General features: G+C 35.2%; 1 protein-coding gene across 2 annotated transcripts; it reads left to right on the top strand.

Moving 5' to 3' along the window:
- The first annotated feature begins 3233 nt into the window (after nt 1-3233).
- LOC149843134 (putative phospholipid hydroperoxide glutathione peroxidase) lies at nt 3234-21622 on the top strand. Of its 2 annotated transcripts, none has more exons than XM_089999614.1 (7): nt 3234-3338; nt 3809-3957; nt 4518-4594; nt 20157-20218; nt 20350-20468; nt 21186-21353; nt 21456-21622. In XM_089999614.1, the coding sequence occupies exons 2-7, from the start codon at nt 3811-3813 to the stop codon at nt 21486-21488; spliced, it is 606 nt and encodes a 201-aa protein (XP_089855740.1). In that variant the 5' UTR covers nt 3234-3338; nt 3809-3810; the 3' UTR covers nt 21489-21622. The 2 variants fall into 2 exon arrangements, with proteins under 2 accessions (XP_089855740.1, XP_089855739.1); XM_089999613.1 differs by having other exon boundaries at nt 3274-3338; nt 3866-3957.
- Nucleotides 21623-27375: the final 5753 nt, after the last annotated feature.

The raw sequence follows: 27375 nt of genomic DNA on the forward strand, positions 1-27375 counted from the left end.
TGCTGATAAGATCGTGTACTCAGATTTAACCACATAGCAAATACAAAGGTGAAAAGGACATGCAACTGATTACCTTCTTAGGGGACACGACATTGTGATAATAGTTTCTATACTTTATTATTATAAGTCAAACTTTGTGATTTTTTAATATTTTGAGTTTTAATCTTTAGTTTCTGTACATTGTTCTTAAAAGATAAATATTAAGCACTGATAAATAGAGTAAGGGGTGTGCACGCTTATTTCTACAAAAAAAAATCAAATTTCTTTAAAATCTGACCTTGTAGATGTATGTATTCTACATGGTTGATTTAGTGGGAAGCAGATCAGGTCATACTGAACATGAGCGTTTTTGCTCATGCCAACATCGTGGCCGTTCAATTTGTATTTTGAAAAGCTAAAAAGTCAACAAAACTACGTGGCATTCATCGAAAATGCAAACAGACGGCCACGATGTTAGCATGAGCAAAAATGCTCATGTTCAGCATGACCTGATCTGCTTCCGATTTAGTGGGGATTGAACCATGGATCATTCGATTATGACATATAAGCAGATTTTTTTTTTTTCAAAGTTTGACACATATAATGGTCGACGATGTTCATAATTTTCAACATTAAAAGGTTGTATTGTCCATCAAAAAACGAAAACACGAACAGAAGGCAGGTTTTTAGCAAATTCGTTTAATGAACTATGCTTTCTTTTTTTAGAAAGGCAAGCTAGGTGTTCCAGACGGGACCACCAGGTGCTGCACGGAACTTCCAATAAGCCCGTGACACTAGGGTTAGGCAGACCCCTACCGGTTATACAATGATACCATTGGGGTTCGAACTTGCAACGTCCCAACACAAGGTGGCGTGCACAGCTGCACTAGTTAATGAACTATGCTTTACATTCGATCAAATCACAGAAAAATGGGGGGTTTTGGCTGACGCATTTGGGGGCTTGCACACCTAAGCATTCTCCCCCATAAATATAATGCCAGTCAGGAAATATGACTTATATAAAATGTATTGAATACTTTAATATATTAGATATTTAAAAATATGTATTCTGGTGCATTACTTTCTGCAAAAATCAGGTACTCGTGCCTCCACTGCGTGTCCTATCTGTGTCCATGTGACATAAGTTGAGAGGATGCCCGTGACTAGAGGGCAAACACATGGTCTCTAGCAATCATCATCACCATTTTAATTTTCTGTTTTTTTTCTTTTACATTTACATTTTATAATCCAGGTCTGAAACGGACTACTTGGGCGACCCCTGCCAGGAATTCCCCCAGTTCACATGAAATCGAGATTGTCACCATTTAGATTTTACTAACAAACACAAAAATGACCCAAACATCCCTGTGGACACCCCCAAAGTACAAACCGGTCCTTTGAAGAGGGGTCTCCTTCCAACCCTAAAATAAAAATGCAAACGGTTCAGATCTACAACAACTAAATACATCGGAATCAGATTCGAAACAGACAAAAATTGCAAAACCTCCATCCTGAATCCCAACGACCCATTTGCATCCCTACCCAGAAAGAGAACAAGACCCCCACACTCTTGTCTCTGGCTTTGAAGCCCCAACGTATCTGAGCTAAGTCACGGAGTAGGATCCGGTGGCAGTCCGAATCATAGTCACAAATCATGTTATCGAGATCTTTTTACCAAAGGAAAATCTCACGATAAATTAAAAAAATATATTTTTTAGAGAAATTCTTGAGAAGATATTCGTATATTGAAAATTTAAAATATATAAAAATAAAAATATTAACAATATAAAATATGTAAAAATATAAATATCGTATTAATAATATGATAATATCATGATATTTTCAAAATAGATGATTTTTTGAAAATATTATGTTTTTCTTAAGAATATATTAGTTTCTAAAAAACATCATGATAAAAACAGGATATTTTAAAAAAGTAGCCGATGTTTGGAAATATGGCCTGAAATCTGCCCCGATTCTAGTAAAGACTGTCAAGGTGTGGTCCATTCGTGCCCACCGGACCCAGTCACTTGATCGATATTGGGCTTGGTTGAGCATGGCCAGATGCTTGACTTGAACGAGCTACAAGTCAAATGGGGCCATCTCACAATTGACCTTGGCCAAGTAAAGTAGAACTTGGGTGGTCCATTCGTGGTCAAATCCAACATCAACCAGGCCGGGTTGAGCTCATACGTACTTGAATTGGGGCGAGAATGGATTCCATCATCTTGCATATCATGAAGCTCATCCTACGTTAAAATGCTAGCCATCTAACCAACGGTTAGGATTAGTCCACATCCTCACCAGAATATAGACTAATCTTAGCTGTCCAAATGCATCACTTGGACAGCAAGGACCAACGGGGGCCACCTTGTATTGGGATGTTGCATGTTCAAAACCCATTGGTATAGTTGTATAACTGGTAGGGGTCCGCCTGAACCCAGCTTGCCTTTCCAAAAAAAAAAAGTCTAGAAGTTTGTGGTGAGTTCCTTATCACTGGCCCTGATTGACTGGAGCCAATTGACTCTATGATTTGATCCGATCCGATCCGAGTCTACTTCTCATGATAACTCAATGCCCGAAGCTCCAATCATCCAAGTTGATGGAGCAAAAGCAGCTTGGGGCATTCAGACGGTGGAATTTTTTTGGCCATCTCCACTGTACCATACTCTTTAGCAGAAACTTATAGCTGTGACCTGTGAGCTTTATATGATGAATCCCACTCTACAGATGTACTCAACGTGGTTTACTTATCCATAATTTTGTATAGAGAGGGTTTTGATGTAAAAAATACGATTTTTTTTATATAATTTTAGTGCATTGAGTTAACTTATCCATAATTTATTAATAGTAAAAAATAACCTATTTGTAGGTTTATTTTTATATCATTTTAGTGCATTGATTTACTTATCCATAATTTATTAATTTTATTAAAAAATAACCTATAAATAGGTTCGGGCCGAGCTGGGTCAGCCCAAACCGGTTCACATTGGCCCATTCCAATAAGTCGGGTCATGAGCTGCTCTTCAAACCCAAACCCGTTAGGACTCTGGCCAAAACCCGACTAAACAGTAAAAGAGGCGAAAACAGCGTGGACCATAAATGAGAGTTGGTTCCACAGATTCTGCCCAAGCTGGCCAAATTGAGTTCATTACTTGACAACCTTTCCAACCTCTGCCTACCCCTCTTCCGTAAACACCTCCCGTCGTAGAAGTTGTTGACAGTCAACACCCTTCATCAACAGACCTACCAATAATTTAAAGCCTTCCTCACATAAGAACTGGATAAAAAGAGAGAAGGCTCCTCCCTCTGCAATCAAAAGAGAGCAACCTTTTCTTCTCTGCTTTTCATCATCAGAGGTAAAGACTCTAAAATCTTTTTTGGGTAGTTCTTATTTTAGGCAATAGGTTTGTATATCTCCATTCTTGGAAGCAACTTTTCCTTTACCCAAATGAGTTTCTATTGCAATCTCTGGAATGCAGCTTTTGCTATTTTGATGCATACCCTCACCCATATATCAAAAAACTTAAGTGGGTTTTGTTTTTTTTCATTCTAAACTGTAATTGTTTCACTCTTTTTCCTATTTCTTTTCCTGACTAATCTTACAGCATAAATTCGGATTTGATGGTGGTCTTTTTTATTTTCTATAAGAAAGAAATATTATTCATAAATTTCAGAAGAATTGGTTTTGCTTAGTATTGTTTTCAGTTGAATTGTGCTGAAAGTGATGGCATATTTCTTTTTGGATGTGCATATGAACTGGGTTGTCTCTGCTGTTGTTGATGCTTACTGCTTTTTGTGATGTGAATTGATATTATCTTTCTTATAGATATGTTTATGAACTGGGTTGCTCCTGTATTTATTCTGGGTTTTGCTCTGCTGGTAGTGTTGTTCATACTTCCACCGTCAGAGAAATCTTCAACAATGGCAGAAGAAAGTTCTCAAATCCCCAGCTCCATTTATGATTTCACAGTCAAGGTATGCGACCCCTTCTTCTTGCCATCGTTACTCTGAGTCGTATTTTTCTTTACTCATTGGATCCTTTCTTTTTTTTCCCTTTCTTTGGATATTTTCCGGAAGCCAAACATCCTTATGCTTAAATAAACATGCTGAGTGGGTGATTAGGATATGCCATTTCTTGTACATCCATGAGCAAAAAACATAGATAGGGGTGTAGCTGTTGCAAGGCTGAGAGAATACTTGATCACATGAAACTTAGTTTTATCCTTTTTTTCTTATTTATCGAGGGGAAACCCTGGTTCAGGGGGTGGGGACCGGGCCCCCAAGCAGTAAAAACCCCTCAGTCGCTCCCCTTGCCCTATATATATATATATATATATATATATATATATATATATATATATATATATATATATATATATATATATATATATATATATATATATATATATATATATATTGTCATTGTTGTTGGTGTTGATGTTCTTGTTGCTAAACTGTCATTACTGTTATTCTTACAGTATTGTTGTCTTCGCCAGAGTATTTATAATGTCATTTACCATTAATGTGGGGTGCAGGATATTAAAGGAAACGATGTGAGCCTGGCCACCTACAGTGGAAAAGTTCTTCTGATAGTTAATGTTGCTTCTCAGTGGTAATTTGCTTTTACCTCACCTTTTTATGTTCATGAAATTTGACTTGGTCAAGAATATTTTGTTGCCCCTTTCTATCTTGATGTGTTTCTGCTGCTGCTTCCGTTTTAGTAAGCGGCTCAGAATCAATTGACTGATCTAGTGAAACGGAAGATTGAGGCACTGCTCCAAACTGTCCTATGTTCTCTTACTTGATCATGTTTTCATCTTAGTACTTTTTTACTTCAGTAATTTGCCACTAAAGCATTACTACTCTCTATGAAGCAAAATCATTGTGAACTTTTGACTCGGCTTACTAATGTTAGGACGATTATTTTTGCTGTTCTTTCTGATATGCAGGGTAAGCTCATGAGAACTATTGCCTACATGTTTGCTTAAGTTAGTCCATTAACCTACTTGATGATAAGAGTTTGAATATTCTAGTTGTGGGAGATCAATTGAGACCTTGTATCTGTGTTAATTTTTCTTGTACAGCCACATATCTTAAATCCAACAGGGTTAAAGTCTTAAAATTTTGATGGTTCAGTAAATACAATTTTTAATTGATCTGTCAGGAAGCATGTATATGCTTATTAATAAACCTGATATTTACTCAATACCCTTACGTGAGCTTGTGACCTACCTTCGCCTCCACAGAACAGATTTGATGTGCATAGCCATTTATGATGCCTTATGTTCACGGTGTAAATCATCTCTGAGAAAATCAGTCAATGAGAGGATAGATTGCATGATGAATTGTGAAAATGTCTTCAAAAAGACAACATGCATACAAGCACTAATTCCTCACAAGAGATGTGCACAAAGGCACCCAAAGAACACTTGAATAACTATGCATAAAGGCATAAAAGTAGCACACACATGCACAAAGGCATAAAAATAAATCTCTTTATTGAAATGCAAAGGAGCTTGAGCTCTCACACTTAAAAACTACACATTATGTACAAGGGGAGAACCCCTATTTATAAGAACCAAAGAGGGACCCTTGGAGGGGCTCCAATCTAGTCGTTGGAGGGGCCCAATGACTAGATTGCCCCCCTCCCCCAATGCAAGTACAGAAAGAAAAAAGAAAAATAAAAAGAAAAAGAAATAAAAGATAAAAAGTACAAGCATATTCCTATTGGAATATGCATAAAATGTGAAAAGTCTAAATTATCCTTTATGGGGTTAGTAAATGATATATGTATATATATATATATATATACATAGAGATACGTATACATATATATACGATTTATATGTATCTCTCTCTCTCTCTCTCTCTCTCTCTCTCTCTCTATATATATATATATATATATATATATATATATATATATATATATATATATATATAGGAATACATTTTTACATCCCCCTCTCAAACTTACGGTGTGATGACCACAAGTTTGCTAAGAAGAAAATTAAATCTAGAAGAGTAGAGCGCCTTAGTGAAGAAGTCAGCTAGTTGATACTCGGATGTCACATATGGGAGATAGGTGACCTTCTTCAAGTATTTTTCTCGAACATAGTGGCAGTCCATCTCGATATGCTTCGTGCGCTCATGAAAGGTGTGGTTTTTGGCAATATATATCGCACTCTTGTTGTCGCAATATAACTTTGTTGGTTCTTGAACGTGAACTCCCATATCCTCTAGTAAGTTGCGAATCCATACTATTTTCATGGTTGTAGATGTGATGGCTCGATACTCGGCTTCGGTAGAGGATAGAGACACCTTTTGTTGTTTCTTGCATCTCCAAGAGACCAATGATTCTCCTAAAAAATACAAAAACCAGTGGTGGAGTGACGATTATTAGGGTCACCTCCCCAATCAGAATCAATACATGCAATTAAATTTAACTCAGAAGATGAAGAAACAAAGACTCCCTTATTTATTGTCTCCTTTATATATCTGATGATGCGAAGAACAACAATCATGTATACCGATGTAGGGGCATGTTAGAATTGACTGACGATATGAACTGCGTGAGATATATCAGGCCTAGTGATGCTATGGTACATCAATGATCTAGCCAGCTGTCTGTAAGGAGTGAGATTATCCAGAGGAATCCCATCATCAATTTTCATCTTTGATCCAACTACCTCTGGGGTTTCACAAATTTTGTCATCAGTAATACCTGACCTATCAATGACCTCACAAGCAAGTTTAGTTTGTAATCGAAAGTATCCTCTATGTGAAAAGGCAACTTCAATGCCTAAAAAATATGTCAGAAACCTTAAGTCTGACATCTTAAATTTTTCTGTCAATGCATGTTTAATTCCTTTTATTCTCTTAACATCATCATCTGTAATTAACATATCATCAACATATAATAGCAAGATTACAATTCCTGCATCAGATTTCTTCACAAACAGGGCAGTGTCAGTATAGCATGAGATAAATCCATTTTCTGTCATTAAGTTGTTAAAATGGTTATATCAAGCCTTGGGAGCTTGTTTTAAATCATAGAGCGTTTTTCGTAAGCGAAAAACTTGTCCGTTAGGACAATTCATTCCAGGAGGAGCATCCATGTAAACTTCTTTATTTAAATCCTCATTTAAAAAGGCGTTTTTAACATCCATTTGGTATATGTTTCACTTTTTAATTGACGCAATGGTAATAAGACACTTAACTGTAACCATTCATGCAACGAGAGTAAATGTTTCATCGTAGTCTATCATATATTCTTGACCATAACCTTTAGCAACTAGACAAGCTTTATATCGCTCAAGAGTCTCATCACTCTTGGTTTTGACCTTAAAAACCTATTTACACCCTATAGTTTTCTTACCTTTGGGAAGATCTTGAAATTCTCATGTCTTAGCCTTTCTAAGGGCTCTAAGTTCATTTTTCATAGTCTCTATCCATTCATCAGTCTTTTTGGCTTTTTCAAAAATATTTGGTTCTATGTATGAGTTAATGACACTAATATAGGCTCTATGTTTGGGAGAGAATGAGTCATAGGATATGAACCTAGAAGGGGGTTTCTTATTTCTCTCTGTTCTTTGCGAACTTTCATTACTTATTGTAGTTGTTTCAATAGGCTCACTATATTTTTCTATAGCACTTCTAAAATTATTTTTGTCTCTATGTGTATAGGTGATCGGCTCCTTGTATGTTCTATCATCAATCTCTTGATGGATAGATGGACAAGAAAAGTTGTTATTTTCTTCTACTTCATTATTGCTAAGATTATTTTGCGTGGACTCGTCATCACTAATGTCATCATCTCTAGATAATAGATCGAATAAGAAAGAGTAATCTACATTTTCCTCATGAGATTCATATCTTTCAAATCCACTAACATTTTCTAAAAAACTTACATTTCTAGATACATACAATTTATCGTTTTTCACATTATAACATCGAAACCCTTTTTGAGTTTCGGAGTATCCAAGAAAAGCACATGGAATGGCCTTTGATGAAAGTTTATCATTCTTATCTGTAAGAACAAAACACTTGCACCCAAAAATTCTTAACCTACTATAATCAGGGTCTCTTTTATACAAAATTTCAAAGGGTGGAACCTTATTTAAATTTTTTGATGAAAGATGATTGATGAGATAGACGGATGCAAGAGTCACCTCAACACAAAATCTTTTTGGAATGTTTTGAGAAATAAGTAAGGTTCTAGATGTTTCAATGATGTGTCTATGTTTTCTTTTAGCCAAACAATTTTGTTGAGGTGTTTTGGGACATGATTTTTTATGGATTATCCCATGTTTTTCAAGATAACTCTTAAATTCATTTGAGAGATATTCTCCTCCGGAATCGGTTCTAAAAATTTTCAATTTTTTGTCAAATTGATTTTTAATCATCATATGATAGGTTTTAAATGTTGAGAAAACCTCATGTTTATGATTGAGAAAGTATATCCAAGAATATCTAGAATAATCATCCACAAAAATCACATAATATGCAAACTCTCTTTTTGAGATGACGGCTTCTGGTCCCCAAACATCCGAATGAACAAGTTCAAATGGTTTTATAGTAAACATAGACCTTTGATAAAAAGGCAAACTTCTTATTTTTCCAAGAGTGCAATCATTACAAGTAAAATTATTCTTATATAAATGTTTGGCAAAAGGTAAATAAAAAATCTTGGCGACATTTTGATGCCCAAGTCTTTTGTGTCATACTTTAATGTTTTTATGTTGCACAACATTATAAAAAGAATTCTTTGGAATACGAAGAAAATCCACATAGTATAGATCTCCCTTCCTAGAGCCTTCTCCAATCAACTTCCTGGACCGGCGATCCTATATCCAACATTTATTAGATGAAAATTTTATATCACATCCATGGTCCGAGAGTTGAGAGACTGAAAGCAAATTCAAATTCAATTTTGGTATAAATCAAATTTTAGGGATAAAAAAACCTTGTTCTTCAAAATTTTTGATTCCTTTGATTTTAAGAGAAGTGTCATCCACTCTTGAAACAAAAGTTGGAGAGAAATTTTTTAAATATTCGGAAAGAGAACAAATATTTGGAGACATATGAAAAGAGGCACCCGAATCCAAAAGCCAAGAAGTCTTATCGGGAGGAGAGAAGGCGGATGTGGCCGCTCCAAAAATTGCCCCCTTGAGAAGTGGTTGGAGTGCTTCCACAATTTGATACAAGGAAAGAGCTCCATTTGAAGAAGATGAATTTTCTTTCTTTTGGGGTTGAGATGTGGTAGTCATAGCTAGCAACTTCTTTCATTTTGGACAAACCGGTTTGATGTGTCTTGGTTTCTTACAAAAGTGATAAATAATCTTGTTGTAGTCTCTTTTACCTCCTTGACTACTTGATCCTTGTTGATTTTTGAAGTGGAAAGGTTTGTAGGTTCTCAAATTGTTTCCTGGTCTTGAAACGACATTTACACCATCACTTTCTTCTTGGTTAGAGGGTGTTGCAAGGACACTTTGGTTGTTTTTTATTATACCCATACGGGCTTCTTCCCTACTTAGTTTGGTAATAACATCCTCAAGAGAAGGGAAAGTGAAGGAGGAAAGAAGAGAGGATCATATTTGTTCGAATTCGGGTTTAAGCCCATTTAGAAAATTGAAAAATTGATCCTCCTCCAATTGCTTATGCCTAAGCTCAATGGTTTCGCCACTCCATTTGGGTTCAAGCATGGCAAGTTCATCCCAAATGGATGACAATTCCGCAAAATATTCTCTAATAAACATTTCATTTTGTTGGAGGGTCAAGGCCCTTTTTTGAAGATAATACTTGTGAGATAAATCTCTTGAAGTATACATTTTTTCAAGATATTGTCATGCTTGAGAAGCTTTTTTGAATTTTATGATGTTGGCATTGATCTTTGTCTCAACGGATGAGAAAATCTATAATAGGATTTTAAAATTTCTCATCTCGCATTCCTCATGCTTCTTGGAATAGTCTTCAAGAGCTTTATTTCTTTCTTCACCTTTAAGAATTTTTATTTATCCTCTTTCTACCAAAGTAATCTTTGGTTCCAGTTTCGGTATTGAGCCTTAGACATATCCCCAAAGCCCTTTTGTAATGAAACAAGGTACAATAGAACAATAGGGAAACAAACACAATGCCAACAAAGGGCTTTAATAAACTCACTTAAAGTTGGTCACTAATGGACCAAATACAATCTCAAAAGAGATAAAAATACCAAACAGCACAAGAGGCATACAAGCCTATAAGATGGGAAAAAACTCTAAAGAAAACCCTCAAATGCTTCTAAAAGCATTGAGGAATAACAAGGGAGTGAGGCTCTACTCACTCCAACACATGGGAGGCAGTCCGGCTCTTTGGACTGCCTTCCAACAGTTATTATTATGACTGTTGTGCACAACAGTCATATTTTTGACTGTTGTGACTAAGCTGTATGACAGTTTATTTATTTATTATAATGTTAAATTACATTTCAGTCCCTAGTGGACTGTACTATATGATAAAAGACAAAAATACCCTTATTGGGTATTTGGATACAATTTTATTTTTAACACTCCTCCTCAAACTTATGGGGAAATCACCGAAAGTTTGTTAAGAAGATACAAAAATTGAGGTAGTGGAAGAGCTTTGGTGAAGAAGTCTGCAATCTGAAATTCGGACCGGACATATGGCAATGTAATGGTCCCCTTCAAATATTCTTCGCGAACATAGTGACAATCCATCTCAATGTGTTTTGTTCGCTCTTGAAATGTGTGATTGCTGGCTATATAGATGACACTTTTATTATCACAGCATAGCTTTGAAGGTTCTGAGACATCAACACCCATATCGGAAAGTAGTGCTCTCATCCACACAACTTCAGTTGTTGTGGTAGCCATTGCCCTGTACTCAGCTTCCGTAGAGGATAAAGACACTTTCTGTTGTTTTTTGCATCGCCAAGAAATGAGAGAATCACCTAAAAATACACAAAAGCCAGTAGTTGAGTGACGGTTATTGGGATCTCCTCCCCAGTCAGAATCAGTGTAAGAAATAAGACTTAAAGATGAGGAAGATGATAAAAATAGTCCTTTAGATATAGTTTTCTTGATATATCGAACTATTCTTAATACTGCACTCATGTGGACGGTTGTGGGCGCATGTTGAAATTGACTTGCAGAATGTACGACATGCGCAATATCTGACCTTGTAATGGACAGGTACATCAACGATCCAATAAGTTGTCGAAAAGGGGTTGGATCATCTAATAATACTCCATCTTTAGCTCGCATTTTCGCATTTATTACTTCAGGAGTATCAGCATATTTTGTGTCCGTGATTCCTGAACGCTCAACAATATCAGCTGCAAACTTGATTTGAGATAAAATATATCCTCTTGGTGAGTAGGCTACTTCAATTCCTAAAAAGTATCTCAAAAAACCAAGATCAGTCATATCAAAAGATTTTTTAAGCAAAATTTTAATATCTTCAATTTTCTTTTGATCATTCCCTGTGATGATCATATCATCAACATACAAAAGAAGAATGATCAATGAGGTACCTGTAGATCTCACAAAAAGAGCAGTGTCAGTGTAACAAGATTTAAATCCAAGTTTTAATATCATACCACTGAACCGATCATACCATGCTTTAGGGGCTTGTTTAAGCCCGTATAGGGCTTTTTGAAGACGAAGGACCATGCCTTTTTCAATAGACATACCAGGGGGAGGATCCATATATACTTCTTCATTTAAGTTTCCGTTCAAAAATGCATTTTTAACATCTAACTGATATATCGGCCATTTTCGAATGGATGCTATAGCAACTAGAGTTCTAACTGAAGTCATACGAGCTACTGGGGCAAAGGTTTCTTCATAATCTATACCATATTCTTGAGAATATCCTTTTGCAACAAGTCTTGCTTTATATCTCTCAAGAGACCCGTCACTTTTTGTTTTAATTTTAAACACCCATCTACACCCTATTGTCTTCTTTCCGATAGGAAGATGTTGAATTGCCCAAGTGTGAGCCTTGTGTAATGCATCTAATTCAATTTTCATGGCTTCAACCCATTCGTTTATATTTTTGGCCTCGTTATAGTTGGATGGTTCATGATAGGAATGAATGGCTAGAAGACATGCCCTGTAGTTTGGTAAGAATGATTCATATGAGACAAACCTACTTGAAGGCCTATGTGTTCGTTTTGACCTTCTAACACTAGTTTCTTCAGTATTTGTTAATTGATTATATCTGTTAAGGGCACATGGATGCTCCCCAATATTTCGTCTAGAGTATTGAAGAAGATCTTGAGATGGTTCACTACTTGAGTCATTAATAGACTCGAAGGTTTCAATATCATTACTAATACCTTTATTGGGTAACAAATCAAATAAGAAAGCATACTCAAATTCTTTCTTAGGAACTTCAAAATCAAATCCACTGTCATTTTCTAGAAAGGTAACATTTCTAGAAACATAGAGTTTATCATTTGTTTTATCATAACATTGATATCCTTTTTTATTATCAGCATAACCAAGAAAGACACATTTTATGGCTTTAGGAGAGAGTTTGCTATATTTTTCAAGAAGCACGAAGCATTTACAACCAAATGCCCTTAGCCTTTTTAAATCAGGAGAAATTTTAAAGAGTTTTTCAATAGGAGACTTGTTTTCCAAAGTTTGAGAAGGCATTCTATTTATCAGATAGACTGCGGTTAGGGCAGCTTCAGCCCAAAATTGCTTTGGAATTTCTTTTGAAATAAGTAGGGTTCTAGTAGTTTCAATGATATGACGATGTTTTCTTTCAGAAATCCCATTTTGTTGAGGTGTCCTAGGGCATGATTTTTGATGCACAATTCCATGATTTTTTATATATAATTGAAATTCATTTGAAAGAAACTCTCCCCCAGAGACGGAGCGAAAGACTTTAATATTTGTTTTAAATTGATTTTTAACTAGATTATGAAAGTTTTTAAAACATGAAAAAACTTCGGATTTGAGTTTTAGAAAGTAAATCCAAGTATGTCTACTAAAATCATCTATAAATGTAACATAGTACGAATAACCACCTTTTGACATAACAGGGGCGGGACCCCACACATCCGAATGCACTAATTCAAAAATTTTATGTGTCACAGAGGTTCTAGACCCAAAAGGTATCATTTGCATTTTTCCAAGTATACAATCTTCACATACAAAATTTTTATCTTTACAAAATTTTTCCAAAAATGGAAAAAGAGATAATTTGGATATACTTGGGTGTCCTAATCTTTTATGCCAAAGATCTATATTAATGTCTTTGACATGATTACAAAACGAGTATTTTGGTAAACACAGGAAATCCATGTAGTAAAGGTCTCCTCGTCTATGGCCTTGCCCAATCAGCTTCCCTGACTGGAGATCCTGCACCCAACACGCCTTAGATGAGAAAAATACTTTACAACCATAGTCAACAATTTGAGAGACCGAAAAAAGATTTAAATCCAGTTTGGGAATGACTCACTTTTGGAACAAAGAATTTTTTTGAAATATCATCAAGGTTTCCTAAGCTTTTGACTTTTAAAGAGGTACCATCGGCAGTTGACACACATGAAAAATATGATTTAGTGCAATCAGATAATAGCGACTCATTATGAGTCATGTGGAAAGAAGCACCTGATTCTAGAATCCAAGAGGTCTTACCTGGAGGAGACGAGGAAGAGATGGCAGCTCCGGATGTAGAAGGTGTAGCCTTAAGAAGTTGTGAGACGCCTTCTGCTATTTGAGCAAGATTTAATTCATTGAAGCTGCTCCCTTTTCTTGATTCTTGAGGTTCTTCACTTGAGGCGGCCACCTTTTTAAATTTGGGACATTCCGGTCTTATATGTCCGGGTTCCTTACAATGATGACAAATAATTTTTCCTTTGTATCCTCCTCCATTGTGTCCTTCTCCATTGAACTTCTTCTCAAAGTGAGGTGGTTTATATGTTTTCACAAAAATTTTGGGCCTTGCCATGGCAAGGACCTCATCATTAGACTTGTGCATTCCAAGTCTTGTCTCTTCTTGACAAATTTGAGCAAGGGCCTCACTTATAGAAGGAGAAGTGGTCCTATGAAGTAATGAAGATCTTACTTGCTCAAATTCCGGTCGAAGGCCATAAAGAAAGGAGAAAAGATTTTCTCTTTCGATTTGGGTTCTTCTCATATCAATAGCCGAACCTTCCCATTTTGGTTCCAACATGGCTAATTCATCCCAAATAGGAGATAAAATACCGTAAAAATCTCTTACACTTTTATCTCCTTATTTTGAATTACGTACCTTATCTTGGAGATAATAAAGTCTAGCCATATCCTTTTGGATAAAAGTACTTCTTAGAAAGCTCCATGCGTCACATGCCTTCTTGAATTTGATGATATTGGTGGCGATCTTGAACTCCATATTTTTCATAAACCATGAGAGTATTTGTGCATTGCTTGCCTCCCAATCTTCCAATTTATTTTGGAATTCTTCCAAGGTTTTTTCTTTTTCTTCTTCGGACAAGGCTTTGACTTGATCTCCTTTTCTTCTAGTCAATTTGAGTTGTGGTTCACTAGTAGAACCACTAACAAAACCCCACAATTTTTTTCCTTTGATATGATTCTCCATAGCCGTCGCCCACATCAAGTAGTTGTTTTCATTGAGTTTGTAGGTGATGACGGTGGCGAACTCTCTTTCTCCCATAATGAATACTTGAGTTTAGACTAGAGAAGATAGGGAATGATCAATGATCGAAGAACACTTCCTTCACGAGATTCTTCTTCTTTCAAGAACCTCGCTCTGATACCATGTAATGAAACAAGGTACAATAGAACAATAGAAAAACAAACACAATGCCAACAAAGGGCTTTAATAAACTCACTTAAAGTTGGTCACTAATGGACCAAATACAATCTCAAAAGAGATAAAAATACCAAACAGCACAAGAGGCATACAAGCCTATAAGATGGGAAAAAACTCTAGAGAAAACCCTCAAATGCTTCTAAAAGCATTGAGGAATAACACGGGAGTGAGGCTCTATTTATAAAGCCTCACTCCAACACATGGGAGGCAGTCCAGCTCTTTGGACTGCCTTCCAACAATCATTATTATGATTGTTGGGTGGCAGTCCAACGTCTAGTTGGACTGCTGTGACTGTTGTGCACAACAGTCATATTGTGCCTAAGCTGTATGACAGTTTATTTATTTATTATAATGTTAAATTACATTTCAGTCCCTAGTGGACTGTACTATATGATAAAAGACAAAAATACCCTTATTGGGTATTTGGATACAATTTTATTTTTAACACCTTTACCCTTGATATGGGCTTTCATATTTTCGGCCCAAACATGATAATTTGAGTCATTCAATTTGAACCCAAGAGGGAAGTCTGAATCCTTTTCCCCCATTAGAGAAGAGAAGAAAAGAGGAGAAAAGAAATTCTTACCACAAAAAGGGTTCATTGGCGCTTACTTGATATAGTATGCTTCTTGATACAAATGGCAAGAGGTCTTCACACCCAAATTCAAGAGAGAGTGGAGTGCACGACTTTTGAGGCACACGATGAAATGAAGTGGCACACTATTCACTTCTATAATAACCAAGCTTTGATACCATGTGAAAATGTCTTCAAAAAGACAACATGCATACAAGCACTAATTCCTCACAAAAGATGTGCACAAAGGCACCCAAAGAACACTTGAATAATTATGCACAAAGGCATAAAAGTAGAACACAAAGGCATAAAAATAAATTTCTTTATTGAAATGCAAAGGAGCTTGAGCTCTCACACTTAAAAACTACACATTATATACAAGGGGAGAACCCCTATTTATAAGAACCAAAGAGGGACCCTCGGAGGGGCTCCAATCTAGTCGTCGGAGCCCCTCCAACGGTCACTATTATGACCGTTGGAGGGGCCCAACGACTAGATTGCCCCCCCCCCCCCGCCCCCCTCACAATGCAAGTACAAAAAGAAAAAAGAAAAGTAAAAAGAAAAAAAAAGAAAAAATAATAAATAAAAAGTACAAGCATATTCCTATTGGAATATGCGTAAAATGTGAAAAGTCTAAATTACCCTTTATGGGGTTAGTAAATGATATATATATATATATATACAATAGGAATATATTTTAACATGAATTGCAAAAGATAATTAGCTCATGTTTATGGAAGTTTATTTTTCTTGGAATTATTTATGCATCTTAGAGCAACTTATTTTATTCTAGTAATATTCGGATAAAAATATGAGAATTTTGTTGGGGTGTTCCCTACTTAGCGACGCGTTGTACTCTATTGGCCCGGAGGCAGTGATAAATGGGCAAGGGTTACTAGGTCGTCGCCCAGAAGCGACGCGTCACACCAGTGCTCGGGTGTGGTGTCAAATAGGCAAGGGTTCCCTCACTTTGTTGGACGGGTGGGGGTAAAGAAGATAGTTCAAGACCATAAAATTAGGTTAGCCACTTGGAACATAGGGTCTTTAAATGGAAGTTGGTAGAGTTAGTAGATGTTATGTGTAGGAGAAAGATGGATATTTTATGTCTACAAGAGACCAAATGGGTAGGTGAGAAAGCAAAAGTGATAGAACCTTGGGGATATAAGATTTGGTATACAAGAATAAATAGGAATAGGAATAGGAATAGGAATGGAGTAGGGATTGTTATTAGTCGTGAGTTTATAGATAATGTAGTTGAGGTCCGTAGGAAGGGTGATAGGATTTTACTTATTAAATTAGTATTAGGTACGGATATTATTAATATTATTAGTGTTTATGCACCTCAAGTAGGTTTAGATGATTCCATTAAGCGTCAATTTTGAGAAGATTTAGATGGAGTAGTACAAGGGATATCTTATGGGGAAAAGCTTTTCATCGGCGGTGACCTTAATGGACATGTAGGCATTAGTAAGGATGGATTTGAGAGTATCCATGGAGGCTATGGTATAGGAGAAAGAAACAAAAGTGGAGAAAGGATTTTAGATTTTGGTTTGTCCTATGATATGATCTTAGCAAACACTTGGTTTTGGAAGAGGGAGTCCCACCTAGTAACATTTAAAAGTGGGGTTAATACGAGTCAGATAAATTTTTTTCTACTTAGAAAGAGAGATAGAGGTTGTTGCATCGATTGTAAGGTTATACCGGGAGAAAGTGTAGCTACACAACATAGAGTCTTAATTTTAGATATTAGAATTAGAAAATGCTACAAAAGGGATAGACATAGATAGGATAGATCCTAGAATTAAGTGGTAGACACTGAAAGAAGCTAAAAAAGGAATGTTTGTAGAGCAGGTTGTTAAGGAAGCTGATTGGTGTCTCGAGGAGGATTCAAAATCAATGTGGAATAAGATAGCGGGTGGCATGAGAAAGGTGGCTAAGGAGGTATTGGGTGAGTCTAAAGGCGGTGCACCGCTAGGTAAGGATACATCATGGTGGAACGATAATGTCAAATTAGCTATTAAGGTTAAAAGAGACTGTTATAGAAATCTAAGAGTCGTGATAATGAGAATTTTGAGAAGTATATGATAGCAAAGAAAGAAGCTAAAAAAGTAGTTCGAAACGCGAGGATAAGGTATATAAGGAGGTTTATGACAAGTTGGATACCAAAGAGGGCGAGAAGGATATTTATAGGCTTGCAAAGATGAGAGATAGGAAATCGAGGGATATGGGTATGGTTCGATGTATCAAAGATGAAACGCAAAGGGTTTTAGTCAAAGATGAGGAGATTAAGGAGAGATGGAAAGATTATTTTGATAAGCTATTTAATGGAAGTCATGCTTAGGATCTTAGAGACCTCTCGATTCCTTTTCATGAGATGAATCATGACTTCATGCACATGATTCAAAAGAAAGAAATTACAGAGGCTTTGAAGAAAATGAAATCAAGAAGGGCAGTTGGCCCAAATGGTATACCTATCGAGGCTTGAAAATGCTTGGGTGAGAAAGGTTTAGAATGGTTCATAAATCTTTTTAACAAGATTTGGCGGACAAATAAGATGCCTAATGAGTGAATGAAGAGTACTTTGGTGCCTCTATATAAGAATAAGGGTGATATACAAGATTGTACAAACTATCGTGGTATAAAACTCATGAGTATACTATGAAACTTTGGGAGAGGGTGATTGAGTATAGGTTGAGGAAGGTTGTCATGATATCAGAGAATCAATTTGGTTTTATGCTTGGTAGATCAACTATGGAAGGTATACATCTTCTTAGACAACTTATTGAGAAATATAGAGAGAGGAACAAAGATTTGCATATGGTTTTTATTAATTTAGAGAAGGCATACGATAGAGTACCTAGGGATGTTCTCTGGTGGACAATGATGAAGAAAGGTGTTTCTCTCAAGTACATTAGTATAATTAAAGATATGTACGAAGAAGTAGTAACCAATGTCCGCACTTGTGGAGGGGTGACAACCAATTTTCATATAACGGTTGGGTTACATCAATGATCTGCATTAAGCCCTTTCCTATTTGCTATAGTGATGGATGAGTTTACGAGATCAATTCAAGAAAATGTGATGTGGTGTATGTTGTTTGCTGATGATATTGTTTTGATTGATGAGTCTAGAGCTGGGGTTAATGCTAAGTTAGAATTATGGAGACAGACATTGGAAGCAAGAGGTTTTAAGTTGAGTAAGAGTAAGACAGAATATATAGAATGTCGGTTTAGTAAGCAACGAAGTAGTGATGGGAGTGTAGTGAAGCTTGGTGAGCAAGAAATACCAGTGGATAACTGTTTCAAATATTTGGGATTTATCATTCAAAAGTATGGGGAAATTGATGGAGATGTAAATCATAGGATAAAGGCTGGGTGGATGAAATGGAAAAGTGCAACTGGAGTGTTGTGCGATCGTAGAATGTCATTGCAGTTGAAGGGAAAGATTTATAGGTCGACAATTAGGCCCACTTTACTATATGGTACGGAATGTTGGGCTGCCAAGAGACATCATATTCAAAAAATGAGTGTAGCTGAGATGCGTATTCTTAGATGGATGTGTGGAAATACAATAAAAGATAAGATTCGAAACGAAGAGATACGTAAGAAGGTAGGCGTTGCATCCATTGAAAATAAGATGAGAGAGAATCATTTACGGTGGTTTAGACATATTCGGCGAAGGCCTAATGATGCTCCAGTTAAAAGGATGGAGAAATGTGAAAATATATTAGTTAAAAGAGATCGGGGTAGGCCTAAGAAGACTTGGATGGAGATGATAGGAAAGGATATGAATGCTTTGAACCTCACCGAGGACATGGCATTGGATAGAAAGGATTGGAGGAGAAGGATTCATGTGGAAGACCCAGAATGATTTTCTTTTTTGGTTCATATCGCCGACTCCAATTGTTTTGGGATGAAGTTGTAGTTGTTGTTGTTTGTAATATTCGGATAAAAATACTATTATCTTACATGCTAATTAACATTGGACTTCTGTTATTGTTTCCATCATTTCACATTGATTTATTCTTATCATATATATTAGTCCAATTCAATAGTGCCAGACTTACTTTTGGAATCTATGTGCTGGTCTAAATCAAAACTTAGTGGAAGTTATAGTTTGATGTCATCCATTGGCAGATTGGTTAAATATCCTGGGAAGGCAGGTTGCTCTGCCTCACAGCATTAAAAGTGAGTTTGGCAGCAACCCATCTGGTGGACATTATCATAGCAATTTTGTTATTATAGAAGTGAAGAAATCATTTAGTATCAATGTTTGAGACGTGTCTTTTTTATAATCACTCTGATATTTGGTGGGGTTGTTACTCTGAATATTGTTGGTGTGGCTGTTGGAGGATAGCAATTAACCAAAACTGGAACCTTTTGTGACTACAAATGGAAAGGAAATTTAGTGAAAAAAAAACAAAATGATTTTAATATTAAAGTGGTAGCATCTGAGATTAGACAAAAGCTATTTTCAGGGATTAACTTGACTATTCCTAATGTACTGTAAAATCTGAAAATTTACGTGGAATACATATACATGTTCTAGGATCATTCTGCTCTAGTTAAAAGATCTGAAATACAGATTTCATAAAATATGAAACTTGCCTGCTTGTGTCTTTTGGTTTTAGCTTACTTTTTTTAGCTACATAGTGACCTCAATTTGTTTCGGACAAGATAATAATCCATTCTAGTGATGTCAGATCATATGTTTTTCTCTAAAACCTTTTAGTTATAATGATCTGACAATTGATAGCTCCTTTTTGTGTGTGTAGTGGTTTAACAAACTCCAACTACAAGGAACTAAATGTTTTGTATGAAAAGTATAAAGATCAAGGTGAGTTGATTCTTTGTCCTGAAGATTTTTAACATTATTTTAGTATTCCTGTTGCATTTCTGTTTATAATTTCAATGTTTTTCCTGAATAAAATGCACCACTTTGATATCATTGTTAATTTTCTTATTTAGGACTCGAGATCCTCGCATTTCCTTGCAATCAGTTTGCTGGTCAAGAACCAGGAAGCAATGAGGAGATTGTTGAATTTGCTTGCACTAGGTTCAAAGCTGAATTCCCCATCTTTGACAAGGTAATTGGGGGCTTTACATCTAATGATTTTATTTTGTCCTTAACTCCTTGGATATACAATATTTTTACCCAATTATGCACATATATAGTGTGTTTTTTTTCTCATTTGTTTCTGCTTATATTTTATTTTTCTTTTCCCCTGATATTCAGAAACATGCTTAGGAAGTTAGGAACCTTCATTACTATATGCTTTAAAAACTTGAAATATTTTATTGCCAAGTGTTAAACTGATTAGATCAACTCATATACTGAAGCATACCTGTGGTTGACATAGTAATACTGTAATCTGGTGTTCTTTATTCAGTGGCTTTTCCATAGTCTGCCACTTCCTTCAAATTCAACAATTCTGGTTCTATTTCCACAATGGAGTTTGAAATTGTGGGTGCACACCAGTGTACATCTGTTCATCACATGAATCTAAGACAAATTTGATAACTTCAAGTGCTTTAAATGAAATGCTGGAACTCATGAACATTGTCAAATTTTCTAGAGCGCTAAAACATGCACAAAAGTGTTGTGAAAATCTAAGACATTTTCTTGAAAGTCAACTATTTCCCTCCATCCGTTGGTGCATTCCATCTTTTGGCCTATTATAGTTGCACCATATTGTACAATGCTTTCTATATCCTGTTAATTATGAATATTGAACATTCTTTAGTTTGAAGAGCTTACAGATGAATATTTTGGATGATACTTTCTTGGTCTGCATATTGGTTAGGTGGAAGTGAATGGCAAGAATGCAACCCCGATCTACAAGTTCCTGAAATCGCAGAAAGGTGGGATATTTGGTGATGGCATCAAGTGGAACTTCACCAAGTTCTTGGTGAATAAAGATGGAAAAGTTGTTGAGCGATATGCACCAACCACGTCTCCCTTGAAGATTGAGGTTTGCAAGCCATGTCATTATGTTGGTTGTTAATGCATTAGATGGTTTCAGCTAACGATGGTCCTCATAACTCTGTTTTACCTTCTGTTTCTGTTTTTTCAGAAAGACATTCAGAATCTGCTGGAAGCTTCATAATTTCCTTATGATTTATGTTCTTTTAGCTGCTTTTAAATGTGAATGTTGCTACTATAATCCTTGTATTTAAGCATAGACGTCTTAAATCACGAGACAATTTATTCCATTTTGCCTTCCTGGCATATTCCTGTGTATGAGCATCCCCAATCCGCATTCCTTCCTGCCCCCTCCTCCTCTCTCTCTCTCTCTCTCTCTCTCTCTCTCTCTCTCTCTCTCTCTCTCTCTCTCTCTCTCTCAGACGCACAAAACACAAATACACATACATGCAATTAATAGTGAATCTGCCTGCTCGAGGATTTGTTTAGATAAAGGTGGAGTTTATTTTTCTCGGAAGAAAAGAAAAGAGAGGAAGAGCTTTATTTGTCTCCAGATATTCAGAAGTACAGTGATATAATATGCCTTCCATTTTACAATTAAGATGAAGAGGTTTATTTTCTCTGGAGAAAAAGGGGGAAAGAGTTTTATTTATCTCTAGATATTCAAAGTTACAGAGATATAATAAGCCTCACATTTTACAATCACATCCCAAAATAAATGTTGCCCCTTACCAAACCAAAACATTTCTGAAAAGCACCTTCATACGTCGTGTTAATCCCTAAATGATCGAATTGTATGCAAAAACCAATAACTATTTTTTTTTTCGATAGGCAAGCTGGGGGTTAGGCTGACCCCTACCAGTTTATTGCTTTAAAAAAAGGATGCTATATAAAGATTTGATTATAGGGGATGGTCTTTCCAAATTCTTCTAACCCTCCTGTCCTAGCCAAATTAGATAGGAATTTAACAGAATAATTTGAAGCTCTTTGAAATTTAACTTTAGCAACTCTATACAAAAAAGGAAATAAGATCATTTGGAATATCTGTACTGGATCCCCTCCCTTCCAAAAATCTGTTTAATCTTCCAATGAGATCCCCGCACCCATTTTTAACAATGATTTTGCTGTGTCAGTCTAAATACTTTAACGCTTGATTCCATCGTTCAATCCCTATCTCTAACACCCTTTTGTTAATTGCCTACCATTACTATTACCTGCAAACACCCTTTTGTTTTCTTTCATGAAACTAACCTTACAAATGTGATTCACATGATAAGCTTAGTGGGAATCGGCCAATTATGATACGTAGGTAGGAATTTATAAGGCTTCAAAAATTGGCAGCCTACAAGGTGTGATACTTTCTTGGGTCATAAAATGCCCAACACACACACACACACACACACACACACACACACACACATATATATATATATATATATATATATATATATATATATATATATATATATATATATATATATATACACGAAAAATGAATGTCCTATACAAAAAATATGACATATTTTCATAAATGCCTTGTAATTTTTGCTATTCCTTCGATGTCCAAAATCGTAAATACCCAACTTCACTATGACCTTTTTAGCCCTCGCATGTGCAAAACTGACGAAGTTTGAGCGAAGTTCACACATAAATTATTTGCGAACTTGGTGAAATATATGCAAACTTCATAAGTTTTTTGTGATGTTCTGAAGATTGAGAGTAAAACGAGATTCACATGAACTTTGTGATATATGTGCAATGTTTCAAAGTTCAAGATTAATAGGAAGTTCTCACATAAATTTTATGCGACTTTCATGATATCCACAAGAAAAAATGTGTGGATCATCTTTTAAGTGGTTGTTTCGTTACTTGAGGAGCAAAGCAATATATCACGTGAACTTTGATAGTTTTGCATATGCGAGGGTTAAAAAGGTCATAGTGAAGTTGGGTATTTGCAATTTTTGACATCAGAAAAATAGTGAAAATTACAGGGCATTTATGAAAACATGTCATATTTTCCATACAGTGTCATCATTTTCCGTATATATATATATATATATATATATATATATATATATATATATATATATATATATATATATGTGTGTGTGTGTGTGTGTGTGTGTAAACAAAAATTGACTTGTTGAGTATTGTTACTAAAAGGATTAGTGGGCAAGTGAATTTACTACTCAAAAATATCTGAGTTGGAATGCCTTTATCATGAAAGCTTATCGTCTGCCTAGTTCTTACTGATGTAACTCGTGACAAGTCAAGAGTTTGATCCACAGTCACAAATATCACCATGTTTTTTAGAATATCAAGATTTCATTTGGAGCTTTTTAAAGGCCAATTTAATGCCAAGAAAAACACCAAATTTTCATGATATCATTTATTTTGAAAATAGAGCATTTTTATATAAAAACAAATTTTTTATATTATTTATTTTTTGATTCATAGTTTTCATATATAGTTATATAGTTTATGTATTTATATATGCCAACACTGCCCTGATATTTTTTCGAGATAAATGAAATTTTTTGAAATTTTACAAGATTTTCTTCCTCAAGAATGAGATCTGTGCCTATGGTTCGATCCTCAAAAAGGCTTACTTTTTCCTTTTTTCCTTTTTTTAAATAATAGGATAATTTGCATATAGGTGCCTAATGTATAGTGAATTTACATTTATCTTGGTTCAGTGTTCAAATATATAACGCCTGTTTTTTCAAGAAATTGGTCAAGCAACCTACTTAGTTTCTTTTTATATCACCCTACCTATAATAGTTAACTATTTAAAGTGACACTTTTAATGCTTACAGGAAAAAGTAACACCTTTAACCTTCGAAAATTTATTATACTGTATGGATAATTTGACATGATTCTTTAAAAACCCTATAATTTTTTATATTCTCTCGATGTCCAAACTCACAAATATCCAACATCATTAGAATCCTTTTACCCTTCACAATTGTGAATTAGTGTTTTATTGCGATAAAATTGTACCGCCCATCGACTAGTGCAAACCCACTTAAATCCAGAATCACACATTTTTTTATACGGTCCTCACAAACTTGCATAAATTTATTTGCGAATCTTTGGTGAAATTTAAAACACCAAAATCTCAAATATCCTACCTTTTATCATGCACATTAATATTTTACATAAATATATTTGTGAAACTCTAATCGCAAATATCCTATTTTTTGCATATACTTCACGAATTCGCATAAATATATGTGTGAAACTCCACTTAAAGGGAAATAATAAAATCACAAATGTCCTACTTAAATATTTGCAATTTTATTATTATATGTTATTTTTTAATATTTGTAGAGTTCTCTAATCATATATATACTCATTTTTTATTTGAGTGTTCTTTTTTTCGATTGTATTGTTTTCCATATCCAAACCTACATAACAAGGATTAATGCACAATATGTACTAAAACAGAATATATAAGTATAGTGTATAAGTATAAATACCTCAAACAACCCCAACATCCTGACAAGGTTTTTTCTTTCACTGATCGTGCTACTCAAACTTGCATACAGGTGTGCAAGTGAAGCTACTCTTCATGCGTATTGATCGACATGATCTAGCTTCACCAAAAGTTTGATGTATGATGCATGCATTGTCTTCCCACTAGTGTCAATAAATAAGCATAAGTTGAATAAGTATAACCAAAATGCTCTCATCGACATGTCCACCCTACTACTACCGCCCTTCCCTCTAACACACAATAGTTTTTTTCTCATCCTCCTCAACTTATGGGATCATAATAGCTCTTTAGCCATGAAAACATGATCATTCTGCCTTCAAATACATAATCATTTGCTTGCAAGTAAATACTACACAAGTGCTTGAAGTTTTTCTACCGTTGTCCACTCACTAGCTCCCCATAGCACTTCAGTCTGGTGATTCGTACCACATCCTTTAACGTGATAGTCATCTCAACATCTCTAAATTGGAATATGTTGGTTGCCAAATTCCAAAAATGTACAACAACCTCTAAGAGGAGGGGATTGATGTTCCATGGTGTGATTTTCAAGAATTTACGAAAATGCATTTGATCCAACAACTCTTTTGCTTTCTCTGATAGTGTTAAAAACTATTGGTGTGCTTGGTTCCAGTAGAACCGATGCATGCAAGATATTGACTCTTCTGAATCAATCGGTTAAGAATCCTGCAATCAAAATTTATATTACTGAAATCAGTCAATTTCAATGAATTTCTATATATTTTACACATACATGAGAAACTAAACAATTGCATTCATGGTTGGTGATATCATTAAACTAATCAATGATTGAATGTAGTATATATATATATATATATATATATATATATATATATATATATATATATATATATATATATATATATGAAAACTTAATCAATGATTGAATATAAAATTGAAATTGATTATTATAAAATAATAAATGAAAAAAATACTTGCCCATGAGCACCAGACCTTCTTCCCCACTGCGATATTTTTGTCAGAGCTTGCACTTTCTCCTCCATATGGGGAGCAACATCGGACTCCTAAACATGGTTCATATATGATCCATCCACATGACCCTCACTTACATCCACTTTCTGAGGAGGGTTCACACAACCCCTTGGTTAGGTACCTCTTCTACTCTCTCACCAGTGTTACTGCAAGTGGCTGCATCTTCAGTTTCATTTAGGGCATTGAAGTTAGCAAAAACCTCAATGCAAACCAATAAGTCACCCTCCCTCTCAGATGCTTTTGAGATGGGAGACAATAATGTGCCCACAAACTGCTCAACTTTATTTGCATATGCTGCTTTAGAGATAGGCCACTTTGAAATTTATAATTGTTCTTTGTACGACAATAAAGGTTTTTTGCAGTTGACTATTTGAGCACAACGAGGGTGACTCGTTATTAAGGGTGCATTTTTTATGAAAAATGTCAAACACCCACATTTTTGGCTTTGGATGTGGCTTCCTCTCTACCCACTTCTGCACACTAAGCAGTGTGTGTTTCAACTGTTAAACAAAAGGAAATATTGTGCTTACTGGAAAAATATGTTGTTGATGATTTAGCAGTGATGAAGTGTCGCCTATGAATAATTGCCAGAAATAATTATCAAAAATATTTGTCAAAAATAGTTGACAGAAGCGAAGCGAGTTGGAGACTACTGGTTGGGGACAAAAGACAAAATAAAGCCCTAGATTATATAAAAATAAGCAGGTTGAGAACCACAATAGGTTTATATATGATTCGATGAATCCACAAAAAATAAGTAATATCATATATTTATCATAAAATCATAAATACTTAAGTATGATATTTGCGACATAAGTTGATTCACAAATATATTTATGTGAGATCATGAAATATATGCGAATAAGATATTTTTGAGTTTGTAGTTTCTAGCATTTCATAGATATATTTATGTGAATTCGTGAAGTATATACGGAAAAACAGGATATTTACGATTGGAGTTTCATAAATATATTTATGCAAAATATTGACATATATGGGAAAATATAAGATATTTGTGATTTTGGTGGTTACAATTTCACCAAAAAATCACAAATAAATTTATGCGAGTTCGTAAGGTCTGCATAAAAAAAGTGTGATTCTGGATTTAAGTATATTTGCACTAGCCAACGAGCGATACAATTCTATCACAATAAGGCATCAATTCGTTGTTGCGAAGGGTAAAGGGATCATAACTATGTTGGATATTTGCAAGTTTGGACATCGAAAGAACATAAAAATTTGTAGGGTTTTTAGAGAATCATGTTAAATTATTAGTACAGTATGGCCATTTTTCATTTAACCTTCTCCTTCCTTTAATTGATTAAATATGGCTTTTATAGCTTGTTATTTTTGTAGCCATAGTAAATGGCAATTAGGGATGCTAAACTAACCAAGCAACTCGTGACTTGGCTCGATTCAGCTTGTTACAAACTCATTCATGATTGGTTCATATATTTGGTGAGCCGAGGCACAAGCAATTGTTTTAACTTAAATGAGTTGAGCCAGAACACAAGTTATTTGGCTCGGCTTGGCTTGAGAGAGCTCGTATAAATAAAGTATATAA

This window comes from Nuphar pumila, chromosome 3 (assembly GCF_984573655.1).
Source record: "Nuphar pumila chromosome 3, dmNupPumi1.hap1.1, whole genome shotgun sequence".
NCBI classification, from domain to species: domain Eukaryota; kingdom Viridiplantae; phylum Streptophyta; class Magnoliopsida; order Nymphaeales; family Nymphaeaceae; genus Nuphar; species Nuphar pumila.

What these genes read in the sequence shown, in the direction of transcription:
- LOC149843134 (XM_089999614.1), top strand. Translation starts at nt 3,811, where the DNA reads ATGTTTATGAACTGGGTTGCTCCTGTATTTATTCTGGGTTTTGCTCTG. An exon ending in TGAAAAGTATAAAGATCAAG is followed by an intron (nt 20,219 to 20,349) that starts GTGAGTTGATTC and finishes TTTCTTATTTAG; the next exon opens with GACTCGAGATCCTCGCATTT. An exon ending in CGTCTCCCTTGAAGATTGAG is followed by an intron (nt 21,354 to 21,455) that starts GTTTGCAAGCCA and finishes CTGTTTTTTCAG; the next exon opens with AAAGACATTCAGAATCTGCT.